Genomic DNA, 20,735 nt, shown 5'->3' on the forward strand with positions numbered 1-20,735 from the left:
GAAAATTATAATATTTTACACATTTACTCACAACTCTCAGATTTTGCATAAATACTTGATCTAAAGGTGCCAAAACATGGGAAGATCCATTAAATTAATTTTGTATAATTCGAGAAAATTATTGAAATCTTTAAGATCTAAAAATAACAAACTATAATCACACAAAAATATGATCAATCCAGAAGGTTTTAAATAATATAGTTATATAATATTTAAAAAGTAATATATATGAAATAATTAAATTTATTAAATAAAAAGTGAATTAGTTTAAATAACGTTAACTATTTTTATTTATTTAATAAAATATATAAAATATGTTAAAACAATTTAAAGTTAATTTTTAATTTTTACTGCCATTATGAATAGAAGATTTTCTAGTTTTCCTTATTTTATCATTTTTATCATAGTGGTGGGCTTTTATAGTGAGCGCCTGTGCGCTGGTCGACGCAACCCGCATCGCAGCACTGCCGTTGTGCGCCACCTGTTCCGAAGCTCCGAAAGCAGCGAGCCAAACAAATTCCAGCGGAAAGCAGTGGTCCTCCTACATCCGAAGCCCAAAACGGCCCCCGAAAATGGGCTACCGCGAGAAAAACATGCTGATCGCGAGCTGCCTGCTGCTGGTGTGCTTCCTGCTCGTCATCATCGCCTTCTCGACGCCGTGCTGGCTGGAAAACGACGGCCAACTTCCGGACGCCACCTTCCAACGTATCGGTATGTTTGAGCGCCTAGGCGTGGCCCCCAACAGCCCCCAAACAGGTGGTTTTTTCGGCCAAATTTGATTTTATTTTGGGCTGTGCAGGGCTCTGGCAGGTGTGCTTCAAGAACTTCGAGGAGCCGCACCACTGGTACGACACCAAGTTCACCGGCTGCTGGTGGGTCTTCGAGGAGGAATACTACATCATCCATGACTTTTTGCTACCTGGTATGTCAAGAGATCAACTTTTTCTCCAAAGTTAATTTTAAGTTGACTAACTTGCAAAATCTTAAAATTATTTACGAAAAAAGTAGAGAATAAGTTGATAGAATAAGATTTTAATTATTATTTAAATAAATAATCTCAATTACACAGTTTTAAACCGAAGCTAATAATTTGAATGTATTTTTTTTTAATTTTTAATATTTTAATACTCTTGCCACTTAATAGTTTCTTACTTCTTTCTATAGTAACTTAGCAGTTCAAAATATTTGAGTTATAAATGAATATCTCCAGCACTGAGACTTTACAATTCATGTTATCATCACATTACTATAGTGATATTTGTGAACTGGGGAAATATATAATTTTATTCACTCTTCTTTTAAAATTAAATGAATTGCACATTTTATATTTTCTTTATAGTGAAATAAAAATAATACTACAATATTAATAAAAAATAAAATGTTAGAAATTATAAATTAAGTCATAAATTATAAAAACTAATTTATTTTATCAGGTTTAAGTATTATTATAAAATAATATGGCTATTTAAAATCTTGAATGCATTTATTATTATCATCTGCATTAACAATGTTTCTTATTTCCTTTAATTAAAAAAATTAAAATTTTTTTAATTTAAAGTTCACTTTTGCCTTTTATATATATGTAAAAAATATTTCCCCCCCACTTTGCTATAAACATGAATTCAATGTTGCAATGTAGAAATTTCAACTATTTTCTTCTTGTTATTTTACAGGTTTCTTCGTGGCTACCCAAACTTTCTTCACCTTCTGCCTCACATTCCTACTGATCTGTCTGTTGTTCCTGGCAAGATACATCTTCACCGACGAAGATGACCCTCACATGGCCACCCTACTCTACGTCGTTTCCGGATGCTCTGGTTTTTCAGGTTTAAGAACTTTGGATTTGGTTTTAACTTTTCTTAAATTTGGTTAACATTTTCAGCTTTTTGCGGCACAATCGCAGTGGTGATTTTCGGAGCTTACGGCGACAGCAGATACTGGATGCCCCACTGGGAGCACAATTACATCGGCTGGTCCTACGCACTGGCCGTAGTCAGTGTCCTGCTCATGTGGATCGCCACTGCCCAGATTTACGCAGAGGCTCGAGTTTACAGGGCTAAGAACAGGCGCGAAAGGCAAAGGAGGGCTGCTTATGGCCTGGGATAAGATTTTCATCTCGAAAAAAATAATCGCATTCCAATCTTTTGTATATAAAAATATGTACTCCGACCAGTTAGGATTTGACGATTTGTAATCTCTATAATAATTTTTTGGATATTTCGACTAGTTGAATCTCAATTTATATTTAACTTATGAAACGTCTGAATTGACCTTCCATTTCGACGGTTATATCACAAGCAGCTTAATTTTGTACATTATTTTTGCAGAAAGCAGCATAATTGTATGTTTACCCACTTTTTTTCTCACCTAAGGTTAAGGCTGGGAGATGCAACACTTGCATGATAATTGTATCAAGTGTGCGCATTGTTATTTAAGCGGCTACTCTGTGACCTAAAATCCGTCCATTGTTGGTTTTACTTTTTCAGAGACTGGCTGGCAAAACGTCCCACGCCATTGTAATGGAGAGCATTTTTTTTTAATGTGAAGTGCACAATTTGAAAACTTTCTTGATATTTTGTTCTGACATTGGTTAGTTTAACATTAGCATATTTTAGCTTCGGAGTGAAGATCTGATTTAGAGTAAAAAAATGTAGCTCAGTGAAAGTGCCTAATGATATTTCAAGGAAAAAATTTTTGCCTTGTCTCACACAATGCTGCCATTTGTCTGGGCTTAAAAAGTAGAAAATAGAAAAAAATGAACAGTTGAAGAGATACACAGAAAAATGCAATTAAAAATTATATGCTATAAGAACTGAAATCGATTAATCCGTCCTCTCATCTTTAAATGAAATATCAACTTAATTGTAAAGAAATTATTCTCTATAGAATAGGATTTACTCAAATACTATTATCAAGTTTTTGATCTGCACCCAATATTTGTATTTGTTGCGAGAAAGTTGATTTTGGTAAATAAAATAATTGAAAACTTTAACTAAATCTGTTATTTTATTCTTTAAAATTTTAATTTTTTGTGTGTGCTTAATCTGGTTTTTGTGTTACTTCTCAAAGAATATTGTCTCTGTTGATAATAATTTAATTAATTCTGACGGAGCCTTATACTTAGTGACCCATATTAAATGTCAGGATTGCCTCAGTTAAAGACAATTGCGCGGGGACTTCACATCATTTTACCAATCTTTGTGGGAAAAACGAATTCCCACCAGCGGTTTCTGCAAAATTAGCAAGCGCGGCACATGCGAGTCTCGGTAGGTAAAAAAGAGAGGTAACCTTTTCGCACCTGAGCTTCGCTTAACCGACCGCGTAGGCCTACCCACCGCCTCTACTTAATTAACATTAACTGCGGAATGTTCCACTGAGGCGCTGCACGTCGTGACTCAGGCAAAGCCAAACACAGCGACAGGGCGTGCACCTGCCAGCCACTCTCGAATTTGAGAAAGAAAAAACAGTGCTTATCAAAATTGCCCCACATCGGAAGGAAAAGTAGCGGTGCAGCTTTTCCGCTTGGATAAGGGGAAGCACAATCAGCAAAAGTGGAGAGACAGGTGAAGACCTACCGAGCACCACCCGCGAAGGTGAGTTTTCAATTGGCACCTCGCAGTGTGCGTTTGTTTGTCGAGCGGAACAATCCGAGCCCTTTGACACCCTGGCAATTAATACCATGGCCCGAAATTTGACGCTCCCGACCAAGAGAAAAATCGTATGTAAAAGCAGCAGTCTGTGTCGCGCTTTGTTTCAGTGAGCTCGTCGTGTTGCGTATTTTAGAAAAAAGCAGGGCTGTAGCGAGGCGCGGCTCTCAGGGCCCTCCAACAGGTTTGAGAGCCAATTTGGCCTTTTCGTCTGGGACAATTTGGGATTTTTGGTGCCGAGAGAACGCTTCATTTTTTTAAAGAGCTTAAATGGTTGCTCGGTTTGTAATATTAATAATACCAAGGCTTTGCTTTTCTGATTTAGTGATAAGCATACTCCATATTGAGAAACATTGGCCAAAGGAAATTTTATAAATTTAATTGCATTTCAAATAACTATTTATGAATCACATAAGATTATTGCAATTCATCGCCAACTGTCAACTGACGAGGACTAATTATTATTTCTATTGAATATTAATTAAGTAATAATTGGAGGAGGCAGCATTTAAAAATTTTATAGTAAAATTTTAACCAAAATAGATTAAAATTTCAATTCCGACTTTATAAGCAAATCACCATAAAATTTAAAGATAAAAAAATATTATTATTATATAATTAACATTAAAATTAGTCTTGGTAAATAAAAGTAAAAAAATAATGAAATTATAAATTAAAAAAATAATGATATAGTTTGTAAATTTATTTTTAAAATTCAGTTTTATTGATTAAAAATGAAATGTTTTCTGAATACATAATTTAAACAACCTTTGTTTTACTTTGTCTGTAAAATTATAAGGTAAATTCTGTAAAAAATTTGAAGCTTCAACTATTTAAAGTCTTTTTTTTTTGTAGTAGAAGTTCACGATCAAGGGTTGATTCATGGTGATTTGAATTTAAAATTTGGCTTTTCCTCGATGGGTTTTAAATTCAAATCACCATATATTTAAAGTCATTTCATTAAAGCTTTTACGGTTTTAAATTCATTATTTTGTAAAGATTTTGAAAGATCTACAAAAAATTGATTGATTTCGAGTTTAATTTGATCACAACAGATCATATAGGATAAGTTTTTTATTTATTTAATTTTACTTGCTTTTAGTACTAATATTTATTTTCCTTAGAAGTAGTTTATAAATATTTAAAGTGGGGGAAACATCTAGCAGATTTGGTTAAACGCTCTAAAGCTTGCTCTATTTTAATTATTCATTTTTATTTTTTTTTCTCAATAAAACTCCATAATTTTTCTTCGTCTTCCTGCTGCTGTTTTGGTGTGCTCAACTTGCCTAATTTTACTTTTAGCTCGCTTTTTAATTACCATTACTTAAATTATCTCTCTGTATTGAAAATTTAAATGAATTGATTGCAGGCAGCGATGGCTAAAAAGAGAAGCCTCGCGGGAAACTGCGCCTTGGCGGTTTTTGCCCTGACGTTCGTGTGCGTGTTCGTGGCCTTTTGCTCACCCAGTTGGATCGTCAGCGACTACCGAATTACAGGGGCGCGACTTGAGAGGTTCGGTCTGTGGGCCCACTGCTTCAGGTCGCTGCCTGACCCCACCGACGAGTACCAAAGACGCTTCTTCGTCGGCTGCAGGTGGATTTACGACCCCTTCACCACCGGCTACGACAAGATCAGGGGATTCCTTCTTCCTCGTAAGTTTGAAACAAAATTAGAAAATAAAAAAAATTAAAAAATAAAAAAATTTCAGCTTTCATAATCGCGACGCAGTTTTTCTACACGGTGGCATTTATTTTAACACTCGTCGCATTTGGCCTCTGCCTCTTGTATGGGCTGTGTTGTGGACCTGACCAATCAAGATATGTGAAACTGATTGCAATTATTGGACTGGACCTTTTAGCAGCTGGTGAGCTTTTTTTTAATATTATTCATAAATTATAAGGTAATTTATTGGATATTTTATTTTATCAAACAAAATGGAATTAAATTACAATTCAAAATAATCAAAATTAATTTTCCAGACCGGTTTAATTTTATGGCATACAAAAAGTAAAGTTAAAAAATATGGACGTAAAAGGAATTTCTTTTATTGTCAAAGACTGAATTTATTTTTCTTCTGGACTTTTTAAGAAACTTGCTGAAAATCACGAATAATTATACTGCCTGTGAGCAAAAATTGTGTCCAAAAATATTTTTGTCATTTAAATAATACAAGCTAGCGGTGAAAATATCTGAATTGTGTAATTTTTAGGCAGTGTGACAACAGCCAGTGAATTTACTGTTCAGCCTGTTTAGAGCACCAAATTTTTATTTCTGTTTTTTAAGGAACTTATTATTTTTTTTTAACTTTGAAATTTTGGAACTTGCTTTTAATTTCATAGCATATTGCAAGAGTTTTAAGTTTTAACAAATAAATTCAATACACAAGACCTTAAGATCTTTTTTAATTTTTATTTATGTTGAATTAAAATATGAGATTAAATTTTTATTAAATGAATTAATTTTGTTTTAAAATTAAGAATTTTTTTCTCTTTTCTCCAGGCTTTAGTGCAGCGATAGCAGTGGTGGTCTTTGCAAGTTTGGCAAACAGACAGGGCTGGATGCCAGGTCAGCGCAACAACTTCTTCGGCTGGTCATTCGCACTGGCCGTGGCCGGAGTTTTCGCTTCGATCGTGGCCGGAACTTTGTTCCTGATCGAGACGAGCATCCAGAAGAGGAAGGCGCGCGACCTGAGGGACTCGCAGGCCAGGTTCAGCATAGAGGAGACCAAGGCGTAGGAGAAGTGGCCATGATCCTGAATTAGCGACTGATTTCGGCAAACCTGCAGTGAATACGCACAATGTTAACGCACCCGTCCGACAAATCTCCACTTTGGCTGGTTTCCAATTCGCCATTACGTTATTCGTTTACGCATTACGTTGTTCGTTTTGCCAAGGAAATCGTATAAGCCGTTTCCAATTCACCAAAACGATACACGTAAACGGAATCCGAGTACAGCAAAACGTATAAGCGGTTTCCGATTCGCCAAAACGTACTCCGTAAACGTATTATGAGTGCCGACAGTGGTTTCCAATTCGCCAAAACGGACTCCGTAAACGTATTACGAGTGCCGACAGTGGTTTCCAATTCTCCAAAACGTAGTACGTTTACGTGCAACTCATTCCGAGCACCAAACGTGCTTCATACGTGATACGTACGTCGTTTTAATAAAAGTGCAACTTTTTGTTTCCGCTTCTGAATCATTATAATTGGTGCTTGTAATGAATTCTTAATTATCTCATCCATTTGAGTATAAAGTCCCTCAATTAGAGTTAATTTTCCACCAATTAAGTTAATTCGGTTATGGGGGTGAGCGGGGATGAGTTGAAGGAAATTAGTTTTATGTCAAGTGCGTAACATGATTATAGGCTAAAATTTTGTGAGGAAATCAATGGTGTATTTGATTTTAATGAAAAATGTTAATTTCAACCCTTAATTAGCAATTAACTCAAATAAAAACAAATTGAAGTGCAATACATGACATTAGGGTAAAATTTGAAGCCCAAGCGATTGCCAGCATCAATTTTGCGCTATCAATTTAATTTCATCCCCTAAATTGAAAAATAATGATGTTCACACAAATTTTAGAGCGAGACATGTTTAAATGGTAAAATTTGACGCCAAATCGTTTGCCAGAAGTTATTTTGCTCTAGAAAAATAATTTCAACCCCTAATTTGAAATTTCACGAAATTAACAACAATTTCAGAGCGAGATATGTTTAAGTGGTAAAATTTGACGCCAGATCGTTTACCAGAAGTTATTTTGCTCTAGAAAAATAATTTCAACCCCTAATTTGAAATTTCACGAAATTAACAACAATTTAAGAGCGAGATATGTTTAACTGGTAAAATTTGACGCCAGATCGTTTGCCAGAAGTTATTTTGCTCTAAAAATTTAATTTCAACCCCTAATTTGAAATTAATCAAAATTAACAACAATTTCTGAGCGAGATATGTTTAAGTGGTAAAATTTGACGCCATATCGTTCGCGAGAAGGTATTTTGCTCTAAAAAATAATTTCAACCCCTAATTCGTAATTTTATGGAATTAACAACAATTTAAGAGCGACAGTTGCTTTATGTATGTAATTTTAATGCTAGATCGATTTTCAAATGTTATTTTGCACTTAATTTGCTTAATTTTAGTTTCAACCCCTGATTTCCTTATTTATTAACTATTGTTTAATTTTTTTTTTTAGTTAAGTATGGCAATCAATGTGGCCATAAATTCGCTAAATTCAACTCATATCAACAAGTCTCGCTCTTAAGTTGTTGTTAATTTCATATAATTTCAAATTAGGGGTTGAAATTATTTTTCTAGAGCAAAATAACTTCTGGTAAACGATTTGGCGTCAAATTTTACCACTTAAACATATCTCGCTCTGAAATTGTTGTTAATTTCGTGAAATTTTAAAATTAGGGGTTGAAATTATTTTTCTAGAGCAAAATAACTTCTGGCAAACGATTTGGCGTCAAATTTTACCATTTAAACATGTCTCGCTCTAAAATTTGTGTGAACATCATTATTTTTCAATTTAGGGGATGAAATTAAATTGATAGCGCAAAATTGATGCTGGCAATCGCTTGGGCTTCAAATTTTACCCTAAAGTCATGTATTGCACTTCAATTTGTTTTTATTTGAGTTAATTGCTAATTAAGGGTTGAAATTAACATTTTTCATTAAAATCAAATACACCATTGATTTCCTCACAAAATTTTAGCCTATAATCATGTTACGCACTTGACATAAAACTAATTTCCTTCAACTCATCCCCGCTCACCCCCATAACCGAATTAACTTAATTGGTGGAAAATTAACTCTAATTGAGGGACTTTATACTCAAATGGATGAGATAATTAAGAATTCATTACAAGCACCAATTATAATGATTCAGAAGCGGAAACAAAAAGTTGCACTTTTATTAAAACGACGTACGTATCACGTATGAAGCACGTTTGGTGCTCGGAATGAGTTGCACGTAAACGTACTACGTTTTGGAGAATTGGAAACCACTGTCGGCACTCGTAATACGTTTACGGAGTCCGTTTTGGCGAATTGGAAACCACTGTCGGCACTCATAATACGTTTACGGAGTACGTTTTGGCGAATCGGAAACCGCTTATACGTTTTGCTGTACTCGGATTCCGTTTACGTGTATCGTTTTGGTGAATTGGAAACGGCTTATACGATTTCCTTGGCAAAACGAACAACGTAATGCGTAAACGAATAACGTAATGGCGAATTGGAAACCAGCCTTTGTCCTCAACCGATCTTCAAAAGTAGAAATAAGCTCTGTATTAAAGAGAATGGAAACTTTCAGAAGAGCAAATTTTCATTGTGGTTGATATTTTAATTTTCTTTGTGGGTCAAGTCTAACGTTTTTTTTTTTTACATCAATAATTTTAATTTTTGGTCAAAAATTTACTTAAAACGTTAGCTTTGTCCATCAAGATCTTAAAATTAACTATACCAGTTAAATTTGTGAAGGTTTCTAGACCCTTTAAGTTTATTCCATCTCAGTTTCGGTAATCAAAAGTTATTGAGTTTTCTTCAAAAATTTTGAACCTCAGCATTATTTTGCAAAACGATTCAGTTCAAATTCCATAAGCTTAGGTTGATTTTCTTTGTTAACTCAGTGTTCATTTTCTCATGATATTTTAAGTAAGTAAATTAAGCTAGTTAAACCATTCCATTTTGTAAAATTAAATTATATTCCGTCCAGGAAACATTTTCGAAGGTGAACCACATTCCAGGCATGCAAATGACCTGCTTTCGTGTGCTGCTGATACCTTTGAAAAGGCAGACAAAAGTTATTTTTTGTGTGCTGGCTAAAGCTAGATAAAAGGCATGAAAATGCGCCACCAGTAAAAATTACTCATCCGTCCATCAGTGACTCACTGAACAGTGAAAGTGTGAATACATTTTTTATTATATATCATTCCTTGAGCAACCAGGGAGAAACTTGAAGATTGAAAACAAAAACCGTCCATTTTTCAGAAGAAATGTTTGTAGAAACTAAGTAAAAGGGAGACGTTTTGAATCACAACTTATTTGTTGACGAAAATTTTAGTTTATAATTCTATTGTTCAACGTGTATGTAAAGCAATAATTATGTTTTTTACTAATAAACATTGAGAAATTTGTATTAAATTGCGAATAATCAGCTTATTTAATTTACTATACAACCTTGAGACCCAAATTTTCTCTTTAAAATTAAAAAAAAATATCAATACGAATGCGCCAAATAAAAAACTAAAAAATAATTGTAACAAATATTTAATAGGATATTTTTTTGAAAACTTGATTAGTTCCATGTCAGAATTAAAAAAAAGAATACCTCATTTTCATTTTATCAATAATTATTCAATTTATATAGAATATTATGAAATTTGATAATTAATGAATAAAAATGCTTTAAATTTATAAAATCCATATTTCCTTGCTCAAAGTAGCAAATTTACAAAACTCATATACTATTAACTAAAACTTTTCTTTGCGTCACTTTGCGAAATAATTAAAATTATATCATATTTATCCCAACATAATACTACAAATTTTCCCCAACATTATTTTTAATTAAAAAACTTTTTATGATTATATAATTTATTTTTAGGGTTTTATGTTTTGAGTGTAGTAACTTGAGGTCGTTACGGACGTTTCGTAACTCATCTCTGGACGATAGGGTTGACAGTTTATAGACGACCGTACTTAGCCAAATAATAATAATGCACTCGAGCCTAAAGTGCGTTCCACTACAAAATTAATGAACTACAGTTATCGTCGTGGGGCAGAACGGCGGCTCGTCTTTCTTTTCCCTCCGTCGACGGTGGCGCCACGAACGGCGCATTCGCCAAACCAGCCCTACCCAGCTCGGCGTTTGATGACAACAAGCGCTCCTCTGGAAAAATACGTTTTTCCACCTTTCTTTCGGCTTGAATTATTTTGATTTCGCTCGAAAACTGATCAAATTCCTCACTCATAATGAGCGACAACGCGAGCAGCAACAAGCAAGAGTACCCGAAGGCCTCAGGTATGAAATCTTTCCGAATCGCAGGGCGTCGACCCAACGCCCGAATACACACTTGTCGATTTGTTTACACACACTGTCCATATTCGTACACACGCTCGATTTCACTTTGTACGAAATTATTGCAGATTCCATGGTGTACGGCGGACTGTTGGCCTACTTTGCCGGACTTTTGCTGCTCATCGCTTTCGCCAGGTGAAATATTATCTATTTTCTGACTTAAATTATGAGTCGTCTTCGTTTCTACTCCAGCGGAGCATGAATTTTTACCCTTTTGTCTTTTCGTTCGCAGTCCGTACTGGCTCGAGAGTTTCGATGAAACGTTCAGCTCGTTCAAAAACATGGGCCTCTGGGAATATTGTTTCGACCAATTCCGATTCCCCAACTACCAGTTCGACCACCTCTTTGACGGATGCAACTGGATTTTCAGTCAGGAGCTTTACCTCATCAGAGAGTGGCTTGTGCCTGGTAAATAATTATGAATCGAATAGGAACAAATATTTGAAAATTAAATGGAAGAATAAAAAAATAATTAAAATCTGTAGAAAGAAGATAATTCTGGAAAAAGTTATAAATTTTAAAGAACTAAATTGAAGTACATACATAATTTTTCATACTTCGAATCATTTATCTATTTGAGTTCTTTCTTCACTGTGACTTGATTTATGCAGGATTAAAAACAATAATGTCAAATTCTCAATTACATAAATAAACCCGTCAATATCATACGACAAGGTTTATAAAATGGGTATATTTATTAAATTTAAATTTTATCTCTTTGTTTTTACCATTAATTTTTTTTTCATCAAGACGGTTGTTTTGAATTCTTATTTGGAAACCAGTTCTGAAAAGACTGGAAAAATAGCTAGTTTATTCCTGCGTTTTAAAATCTTGCTTGTCAAAGGGTGCAAACTTAAAAATATCAGCAAAGTTAAAATTTAAAAGCCTTGAATTTTCTTTATAAGACAAGTTATAAAATTGGGAATATAATTTTCCCAAGCAGAGTGATTTTGAATTTATGAATTTTTTCTCAGGATGGTTGATGGTCGTCCAGACCTGTGTGACCCTGGCGTTGATCATCTCCCTGTTCGCCCAAATCATGATTGCCGCAATTGTCTGTCGCTACCCTCTGCGTCTTGTTCTTGAATACGAATGGCTGCTTTCGGGAATCTGCTTCATTTGCCAAGTGGCCAGTGGTAAATTAAAATAAAATTTTGCATTGTTGAAGCAGAAGATAAATTAAAAAAAAAAAAATTATTCCGCAGGGTTTTTCCTGTTCTTGGCCGTTTGCATTTTCGGAGGAGAGGCGTATCGCAGGGACTGGATGATGTACCCGCAGTACAACTTCATTTCCTGGTCCTACGGCCTCTGCGTCTGCTCCATGTTCTTCCACCTCTTTTCGGCAGCAGCTATTTACTTTGTAAGTGCAGGTTCATTCATTCCGACCGGAATTGATTTTAATTGTAAGATCTTTTGCAACTGATATTTTAAATAATTTTCTATCTGTTTTTCGTTGTAAAACAAAATTTGTGTTAAATTATTTTATAGTTTATTAATTTTTATAGACTTAAAAAATCAAAGGCTTAATTTTAAATTCAACATAAGAATTCTGAAATTTAATAAAAAAAAGGCAACTTGCTTTTTCACTGAGTTAGATAATTTGTATCTTTTGTGATTCATTCTTCTATTTGAAATCCTGGTTATTTTCATTTCATTTTTCTTTACATAATATATACATTTTTCTTTTATTTCTTTAAAATTACATTTTTTACTGTCACAACAAATGATTTTTATATTAAAAACTTATGCTATTTTTAATTTCAGGACACCCGAAACCTGTACGAGAACCGAGAGCAGTCGAACAGCCTAGTGATGCAAATGTACCCAACCCAGAGGGCCCACATTGGCCACATGGGCGTGCCTTTGTACCCCTCTCAGAGTAGCCACGGTGGCTACTTGTAATTCACTCTAGTTACTATGGTAGAAAAACAAGAATCTCTAGGACCATACTAAAGGCTTTTAAAAAATTGAACTTCTCGGAATTTGGTCCGATATCGTGTAATTAGGTGAAGCATTCCAACATTTTTTAAACCAATGATCCTCAAAGTTACTACGACGAAAAGGATCCGTCCATTTACTGTTGAACTTTTAACATTAATTAATTCCATTTTAATTTTAGTTCGCTCTTTCGCACACATTTTAAGTATTATGATTTCCAATTGAATTGGCAGCTCAAATTACTCTGAATTTATATAATTTTGGAAGATTTTCAAGAAAATCAAAATACGAGCAGCACTTTTGTGCTGTTTTTTTGTTAAATTGGTATAAAAAAATATAGATTTGTTAAGAAATGTTTTAAATAAGACCGGATTTCTATAAAAAGTAGGACAAACACTGTATAATAGACTGCATTTTGCCTTTGAAGTAGATTGAAATTAGTTTTCCTTCCGAATTTCCATATCAGCTGATACGTTTGCAGAGATTTAGGTAGGGCACGCATGTGCCTGCCAAGAGTGCGTAATCGTGCACAAAATTGAATGTAAATATACTAGTGCCTCATGAATTTTTCATGTGTTTGGAGAAGCCTAGGCTTTCTTTGTGAAACAGGGTTTGCAAGACTTGAAATGTATAGACCACGAAAAGCAAGGGGTGAAATAATTTCTCGCACTGATAACATCCCCGCACCGCGGCCTTGACTTTTATTATATTCCAGCAATAATGAATTAGGCTTGCAAATGCGACCAAAATTATAATGTACAAGAAACGCGCAGGCTAATAGCGTGCGTATTATGGAATACACGAAGGAAAAAAGCTCGACCTTGTGATTTGGCCAGCAGAGTGTGTATTATATATTTTACTCGGGAAAATTACCAACAATAAAAAATGACGTAAAATTCTTATCAGGAGAAAATAGTGTTTTTTTGTTGTTCAAACTCTTATACCACTTTTAAGTTAGAAATTTTAAAATTTTAAAGTGTGTGTTTGATGTGCTTTGGACAGCATGTTTTCCGATGAAACACAGAAATTCATATTCTTGCATTTTCTTAAAACATTCATTAAATGATAAATTAATTTTCAATTGCGGTTTTGGAGCCAACTTCAAAGAAACTCACAAACTTATAAAACTTCAATTTGTTGTATTCCCTAAATTTTCAGATAATTTTATAATTCATGCATTTTAATTTCCATTTTCTTTTTGAGAAGAATCAACAGTAAATTTATACCCTCATAAAATTAGCATTAAAATTGTCAAGCCCAGAGACTAAATCGGAATTTCAATATCTTAAACCAACAATAATATTTAATTGACTTGGATATTGAAAGATTTGCTATTTTAATTACAATTACTTTTTAAATTTAATTTGCACATTTCAACGCTCTAAATTTTTATATGGAGATTTAAAAGGTTTGAAAAAAACTATGTTTTTTTTTTACAACACATTAACGTGTATATTCGGCAGATGATTAAAATAATCAATTGCGTAATATTTCTTGTGCATAATATTTTTCTCTTCATCTGCAAACAAAAGTATCGATTTAAAAAGAAGGAAAATGAATTTTTTTTTCAATTATTGCTGACAGTGAAGAAACTGGCTTTTTTCACTTCTTTTTTTTTCAGCTGCAAGAGATCTTAATAAGATATCAAATCTGATATGACATAATATAAAATGCTTGAGCCTCTCTCTTTGTGAATAGATTTCAAATCTATCGGAAAGAATTGCCCTATATATAAAGTATAAAAAATCAATCAAGGGTCGAGTGGCTCGGATTTTATGACAACGGTGGGCAAGCAAAGCAACCCCTTTGCAGCTCGGTGTCGTCGCGGGGCTGCTCTACTTTATATCCTTGACCCCGAGACCGACCCACCCGATATTCTATTAAACAAATAAGCCCCTGCCAGCGCGAGGAACAAAATCTGATAAGGGGTCTCTCGTGTGATAATCGCACAAGGGAGGCTCTTAATAAAGATCACGTAAAAATGCGCCGCGCCGGCAAAACAGGGCGAAAGAAATTATATGGAATGGCCTCGCGTTTTATTCAGGTGGCGAATAAACGGGATTGCGTGACCGGCAATCTGGGCCTGCCATCGCGAATGTGATCTATCGCGACCGGGCTTACGTGTTAAAGTCCATCTCCGGCGCGCCTATTAACCGCGGAATCGATCACTCAAAAAAAGGTTAAAGGTCCTACCTTCCAAAAGATCAGCGACGAATTCCTCTGCAATTTTCCGTCCTCTCTCGTCGTGTTGCAAATGAGCCGCGAAATCGACGTAATCCATCACTCGCCGTCCACGCACACACCACTTCGCGAATTTCTTCACCCGATTCCGCGAACACACTGATCACTCTCGCACCAAACACGTGTGCATCGAGCAAGAAAACTCGCAGACTGAAAGAAAATAAATGCATAATAACATGTTAATTGGTGAGGATGAAGGAGGGGTGGAGGGAGATGAGTTGTGGAATTTTACAACTAAACTTTTTCTCCTGTTGCTGCCAAGCGGGTTGCATAGCTTCGATAAATATCGTTCTACATTAGTTTACATTAGAAAGAAAGGAAATTATTTTAAATTTTATAATTCTTCAAGCTGGGACGAAACAAAAGAAATTAGAATTTTACTGAACTTTTATATTCGTTTTATCTAGATCTAAATTGCAGATTATTTTCTATAATTATTTTGGGTTATTATTTTTATCACACCTTTTTGAGGACTTGGTGGGTTTTAGGTTTTTACCATTAAAAAAATAATTATTTGTTTCTAATTTGCTAAACATTCAAGTATTGTAGACATTTTCATTTATTAATTTTTTTGTGCATATAAAATCTGAAAGTAGAAACGAATAATTTGCATTATTTGCAATTACTAAATTGAGACTTTAATCTTTTATTCTTATTTTCTGTTTATTTTCCGCTCATCGCGCTCATGAAATATGTATTGTAACAGCCTATAGTCACGTTTTTTTTTTTTTTTTTTTTTTTAATAAAATACATATTTATCAACAAGGATAAGGTCGTTTTTCACGGATTTTTTCTTTTTTCGAATTTATTTTATAGTGTAATATTAGTAGAACTTTATTATATGCCATTTTTAGGCATATAAAAAAACAATAAAAGATCATCATGATATTAAATTTCGAAACAATTCCATTTAATGCCAAATATACTGAGTAATAAAATTTCAACTCTGTTAAATAATTTGTCTCATCAATCCTTCTCCTTCATTTAGTCTAATTTAGACACAATCAACTTCTTTCAGTAGATTAATCGTGTGTAATTTTTTTTGCGTCGCCAAAACAGCTACACGTGTGCTTGGTTGGCCCATTTCTACATACATATTTGATGATTAATCTAGTGTTACTGCCCATGCATATAAACAACTGTATAATTTACGCATCATTTGCTTTTGAATATTTGATTCGAAATTAATGGCCGAGCAGTCGTTTTAATGATTTCCCGGCTATGAAATTAATTTGCGGCGTTTTGAAATAATCAATTGTGCTCGCGTAAATTAGAGACCGGCTGATGGATGAGGTAAAATGGATTTGCGAACTCCGTCCTTTCTACGAAATCAATATACCCAAAATTGAGCTTCCAATAACACTTTGTAACCTTTTCGCTTTTATGCACAATTTTTGTTTCTTGTGAATTTATGGATATTAGACTTATCGATTTACCGTCTAGCGGAAAGTCCAAATTGGCGGAGTACTTACAACAAAGAAGTGTTTTTCGCACAAAACCATGGAGCGACCTCAGGAGTCAATAGCTAACGTCTTGGCTCCACTAAGATTTCTGACTAAAATTTTCGGAATCGAGGATAATAATTCTTCTCTGGTCCATCGGATTTATTGCTTTGTCAATTTAGGTGGATTGATTGTTTTTACCTCACAAGTGTTTCTTTCGGTTTTCAACAATTTGGAGCTGAATCAAAACCAGGCTATCTTTTTGGCTTCTTTTTTTTACCAGGTGATGTATATAAAAAAATTATTAGAAGAGTTTTACTGATGACAATTTTCAGGCTTGCGGTGTCTCTATTGCAATTTCTGTATTGCTCATGAACAGAAAAAGGAAATTTTTTCACCAAATTTTGCAAAGAATTGATAATATTGTCAAATTAGATCGCAAAACTTACTATCAAGAACTTGTAGCCATTATGGCTTGTTTTACAGGAAAAGTGTAAATAAATCTGATTTGATCAAAAGATATCGAGGCAAAATAACCGGTTGAAAATAGCATACCGGTTTGAAAATTAACACCGGTTTTTGAAGTTCAGCAAAACCGCCACCAGGCGGCAGTTTTATCACACACCGCAGGGAGAGAGTGAGTGAGGGAGAACAAAGTGGCGCGCGCATCACTCTCCCTCTAGAAGATTCTGACCAGCCGATCTGCTGGTATAAAAAGGCCAGCTCAGCCGGCAAGATTCATTCGGTGTTCGGTGCTTGGAGCTCAGGCAGAGCAGAGAGTGGGACCTCTCTGGCCAAGGAGCTAAGCATTCCGGATCATTGCTTGTTGGTTCAAGTTCATTGAACGTAAACAGCATTTTGGTAGCTTAGATCAATTGCTTGATTGGCTCAAGTTTATTGAGCGTAAATTAGCAATTGTTGATAGGAGCCTAAAGAGATTCAAGTCGTATTGAATGTTATTCTGGCTGTAGATTAAATTCACAGATTAGATTAAATTGGTGGATAAGAGACTTCATTCGTGAAGGACTTTTTACCAGCCTTGCTGTTAGGTGCCGATTAAGAGAAATTTATCTGCTTAAGTCTATTAAGGAGGTTATTGATCTTTTTCTGCAATCAGGTAGATTTATTCAATAGTTAAGGTGTAATTGGCTCAAGTTTATTGAGCGTAAATTGCATTCTTTTGATAGGCGCTTGAAGTCGGTGAATCGGTGGCTCAAGTCTCGATTGAGCACCTTCATGATTAATAGCGGCAGGTGTTTCATTTGACAGATATTGTTTAAGATAAAATCCCGTCAGCCTGGGTAGGCAATAATTGGAATAATTGATCAGAATATTATATACACAGTATAGAGGTGTAAATAGCAAAGTTTGTGTGAATAAGAGAATTAGAATTAATATTGTCTCTTGAACTGGAAAAGAGTCGTACTTTGGTATATTCTTTTTTAGGGAACCGTGGCACTGTCAATATTGTCATCGGCGCCTTTGACTGATAAAGAAGGACCGAATAAATCAAGGATTGATTTTGTTAGATTTGATTAAGGGCTGCTTTGTTGCTTGGAATTCTTAATAGAAAGAAGTGGTTAGAGAATCATAAAAATCCCCTAGACACACCGATCTTCAATTAGCTTCTTTCTAGGTAATTGTCGCACCCAATTACCATCCGTTAGGAAAAGCAAAGCCCGAGGACTCTGTTAATTTGAAATTAGCATTTTATTAAGATAATCAAAAACCACCTGTGCGAGCGGTCGTCTGTCTCTTTGTTAGTCTAAATAGCAGCCTTAGCGATACCCTAGGCACTTGTGTTTAGGTGAGACACGGTCGCGCGTTACAAACTAAAGGAAAAGATGCAGAGGACTATAATTTTAACGTTTCTTTTATTTCTTATAATACTTTGTGTGTTTGCAATATGGGAATTACAGTGGGTTTTTCTGCTTAATTTTTATGTGAATCTTTTAAGAGGGCTAATGGATTTAAGAGTGCATTTATTCGTGTTTTCCATTCACCGCATTCTTGTCAAAGTTAACGGAGAAATCCAATACATTGTAATTAATGATGGTGAAAAGCCCAAAGCAAAAGTAGATCTGGAAACAAACTTGCTATCGTTGGTTGAAATACATCGTGGCGCTTGTGAACTAATCCTCGCAGTTAGCAAGCACTTCCAAGGCACGCTCATTTCAACCCTCTTTTCCAACTTCATTAACACCACCACTACGTGCTACTATGTGCTCCTTCTGCTGGGTGGATTAGAAGATGATCCGCGTCGATTTCTTCATGCCCTTGTCACTTTGATTTGGTTGATTATAAGTTGCTTAAATAACATATTGCTGTGCTTTGAGTGCGACGAGACAATAGTTGAGGTGACAATGTTCATTTGTGTTTAAATAATTTAAATTATATATGATTTTAATCTTATTTTTAATTAGGCTAGGAAAGCAAGTAAATTACTATGGAAGTTGGAATACAAAGAGCAACAAATTGACTATCAAGTAATTTAGTATTCATTTAATTTTATTTTGTGAAAAATTAAATTATTGGAATTAATCCAGGTGAGAGAACTGAGAACAAAAGTGATGATAAACGAGAAATGCGAATTTTCCATTTACGGTATGTTCGCCTTCAACAAAACGTTTCTAGCTCAGGTATGTTTACTTGAAATTCAATTAATTCATCACATTTAAATTAACAATATTTTTTTCAGAACTTCACAGCAATCGTGGGCTATATTTTCACTGCCTTGCAATTCCACATAATATCAATGCAATTGTCAGGCAATTAAAACCAATGTGCATTAGATGGGTGATTTATAAAATGCAATCTGGCGTAAAATTTTACTCCGAAATTTGAAGTCTTTGAAATTTCAATTCTTGATTCGAGAGTCCAGACGTATTTATAAAATGTATCACAATTAATCCTTAATATATGAAGAACTGATGAAAACGGGCTTTTTCATTGTTGAAAAAATTTTAATAAAAAAAAAAACTAAATGTACGAGTTTTGGTCCCGGTCTGCGACCCTATTGAATAGCTCAGTGGACGCTAAAAATAAAAGTGCTTGACAACATTGCGATAAAAATATATTCACTCAATCTACTCACGTTTGTCTGCATAATATCAGTTTTAATATAATGAATTCTTCACGGCGAGCAGCAAAATAATATTTATTGATTAAATGCCAAACGAAAGTCAACCTGGAATTTTCTTTCAAAACTATGGAGCGGCCGAAGGAGTCAATATCTTGGGCTTTGGCTCCTGTTCGATTTCTGACCAAAATTTGCGGAATTGCAGAACATAATTCTTCCTGGATGCATCTCCTTTATTGTTTTGCCAGTTCTGGGGGTTTGATTGTTTTTTCAACACACACTTGGATCTATCCAGCTTTCTTGAACTTAGAAGTGAATACAAATCAAGCCCTTTCAATGGCCACATTTATGTTCCAGGTATTCATTTAGTAATTTTAAGGTAGACAACTAACCAAAATTATTGCCATTTTAGGGATGTAACACATTTCTTTCAATTTCATTGTTAGCTACAAACAGAAGAAGGAACTTTTATGGCCAAATTTTGCAAAGCCTGGACGAATTAGCTAACCGTGCAGTTATAAATAGAGATTTTTTTCGACACGTAAACAAGAAGGCGCAGAGGATAATGATTTTTACATCGATTTTATTTCTTGTGCTTCTTTTCGACCAATTTTCATCATGGAGTTTTAATGCGACACTTGTGTTGAATACTTTCGTCAGTCTCTTGGGAAGATTGATGGATTTAAGAATGCATTTGATCATATATTCAATTCGCTTACTACTCGAAAAAATTAACAAAGAAATAAAAATAATAAAAGGTGATAAAAATTTGTCAGTGAAAGATTTGGAAACGAACTTGCTTTCTTTGGTTGAAATGCATCGCAGCGTTTGTGAGCTAATCCTGGCAGTTAGCGAGAATTTCCAAAGCATGCTGATTTCCACCCTTTTTACAAACTTCATTAATGTCGTCACGGCAACATATTACTCCCTGATTTTGCTGGGTGAATTAGAAAATAGACCTCGCCGATTTTTTCTTGCATTGACAAGTTTGGTTTGGATGGTTGGAAGTTGCTTAAACAACATCTTGCTTTGCTTTGAATGCGACAAGACAATTAATGAGGTAACAAATAATAAAAATTTATTTTACCTTAAATAATCATTTTAAGAAATTTGGAATAGGTACGAAAAACAAGTAAATTGCTATGGAAATTGGAATACAAAGAGATAAAAATAGATTATCAAGTAAAAGCTTTTAAATTTCTTTTTTTTTATCGAAAAAGTAATAAATCGAATCGATATAGGTCAGAGCTCTAAGAACGCAAGTGATGATAAATGAGAAATGTGAAATTTCCGTTTATGGCCTT

The 20,735-nt window shown here is 34.5% G+C and overlaps 4 protein-coding genes across 8 annotated transcripts; all 4 read left to right on the forward strand.

The window, feature by feature from the left end:
- Nucleotides 1-493: 493 nt before the first annotated feature.
- Nucleotides 494-2,997, forward strand: LOC132204540 (uncharacterized). Its single transcript, XM_059633102.1, has 4 exons — nt 494-711; nt 800-922; nt 1,674-1,826; nt 1,883-2,997. Exons 1-4 carry the CDS (start codon nt 573-575, stop codon nt 2,104-2,106), a joined length of 639 nt encoding a protein of 212 aa, XP_059489085.1. The 5' UTR covers nt 494-572; the 3' UTR covers nt 2,107-2,997.
- Nucleotides 2,998-3,404: 407 nt separating this feature from the next.
- LOC132205047 (uncharacterized) lies at nt 3,405-9,798 on the forward strand. Of its 5 annotated transcripts, none has more exons than XM_059633883.1 (5): nt 3,405-3,593; nt 3,736-3,831; nt 5,017-5,299; nt 5,356-5,511; nt 6,147-9,076. In XM_059633883.1, exons 3-5 carry the CDS (start codon nt 5,023-5,025, stop codon nt 6,380-6,382), a joined length of 669 nt encoding a protein of 222 aa, XP_059489866.1. In that variant the 5' UTR covers nt 3,405-3,593; nt 3,736-3,831; nt 5,017-5,022; the 3' UTR covers nt 6,383-9,076. The 5 variants fall into 5 exon arrangements, 4 of the variants coding, with proteins under 4 accessions (XP_059489866.1, XP_059489864.1, XP_059489865.1 ...); XM_059633881.1 differs by having other exon boundaries at nt 3,758-3,831; XR_009442655.1 differs by lacking the exons at nt 3,405-3,593; nt 3,736-3,831 and adding exons at nt 3,606-3,718; nt 9,367-9,798 and having other exon boundaries at nt 6,147-6,483.
- A 692-nt stretch (nt 9,799-10,490) lies between these two features.
- Nucleotides 10,491-13,576, forward strand: LOC132204496 (uncharacterized). Its single transcript, XM_059633032.1, has 6 exons — nt 10,491-10,674; nt 10,800-10,866; nt 10,964-11,139; nt 11,706-11,867; nt 11,937-12,091; nt 12,496-13,576. Exons 1-6 carry the CDS (start codon nt 10,626-10,628, stop codon nt 12,631-12,633), a joined length of 747 nt encoding a protein of 248 aa, XP_059489015.1. The 5' UTR covers nt 10,491-10,625; the 3' UTR covers nt 12,634-13,576.
- Nucleotides 13,577-16,817: 3,241 nt separating this feature from the next.
- LOC132204989 (uncharacterized) lies at nt 16,818-19,419 on the forward strand. The gene is made up of 4 exons (XM_059633784.1): nt 16,818-18,709; nt 18,776-18,838; nt 18,899-18,991; nt 19,051-19,419. The coding sequence occupies exons 1-4, from the start codon at nt 18,197-18,199 to the stop codon at nt 19,126-19,128; spliced, it is 747 nt and encodes a 248-aa protein (XP_059489767.1). The 5' UTR covers nt 16,818-18,196; the 3' UTR covers nt 19,129-19,419.
- Nucleotides 19,420-20,735: the final 1,316 nt, after the last annotated feature.

The sequence above is a fragment of the Neocloeon triangulifer genome, unplaced genomic scaffold, assembly GCF_031216515.1.
Source record: "Neocloeon triangulifer isolate White Clay Creek 2 clone unplaced genomic scaffold, ASM3121651v1 ptg000002l, whole genome shotgun sequence".
NCBI classification, from domain to species: Eukaryota; Metazoa; Arthropoda; class Insecta; order Ephemeroptera; family Baetidae; genus Neocloeon; species Neocloeon triangulifer.

Excerpts from the sequence above, each read along its gene's own strand:
- LOC132204540 (XM_059633102.1), top strand. The coding sequence starts at position 573 with ATGGGCTACCGCGAGAAAAACATGCTGATCGCGAGCTGCCTGCTGCTG. Across the intron at positions 712-799 it reads CGCCACCTTCCAACGTATCG|GGCTCTGGCAGGTGTGCTTC; the intron begins GTATGTTTGAGC and ends TGGGCTGTGCAG. Across the intron at positions 923-1,673 it reads CCATGACTTTTTGCTACCTG|GTTTCTTCGTGGCTACCCAA; the intron begins GTATGTCAAGAG and ends GTTATTTTACAG.
- LOC132205047 (XM_059633879.1), top strand. The coding sequence starts at position 3,680 with ATGGCCCGAAATTTGACGCTCCCGACCAAGAGAAAAATC. Across the intron at positions 3,719-5,016 it reads TCCCGACCAAGAGAAAAATC|GCAGCGATGGCTAAAAAGAG; the intron begins GTATGTAAAAGC and ends AATTGATTGCAG. Across the intron at positions 5,512-6,146 it reads ACTGGACCTTTTAGCAGCTG|GCTTTAGTGCAGCGATAGCA; the intron begins GTGAGCTTTTTT and ends TCTTTTCTCCAG.
- LOC132204496 (XM_059633032.1), top strand. The coding sequence starts at position 10,626 with ATGAGCGACAACGCGAGCAGCAACAAGCAAGAGTACCCGAAGGCCTCA. Across the intron at positions 11,140-11,705 it reads CAGAGAGTGGCTTGTGCCTG|GATGGTTGATGGTCGTCCAG; the intron begins GTAAATAATTAT and ends ATTTTTTCTCAG. Across the intron at positions 11,868-11,936 it reads CATTTGCCAAGTGGCCAGTG|GGTTTTTCCTGTTCTTGGCC; the intron begins GTAAATTAAAAT and ends ATTATTCCGCAG.
- LOC132204989 (XM_059633784.1), top strand. The coding sequence starts at position 18,197 with ATGCAGAGGACTATAATTTTAACGTTTCTTTTATTTCTTATAATACTT. Across the intron at positions 18,710-18,775 it reads GCGACGAGACAATAGTTGAG|GCTAGGAAAGCAAGTAAATT; the intron begins GTGACAATGTTC and ends ATTTTTAATTAG. Across the intron at positions 18,839-18,898 it reads AGCAACAAATTGACTATCAA|GTGAGAGAACTGAGAACAAA; the intron begins GTAATTTAGTAT and ends GAATTAATCCAG.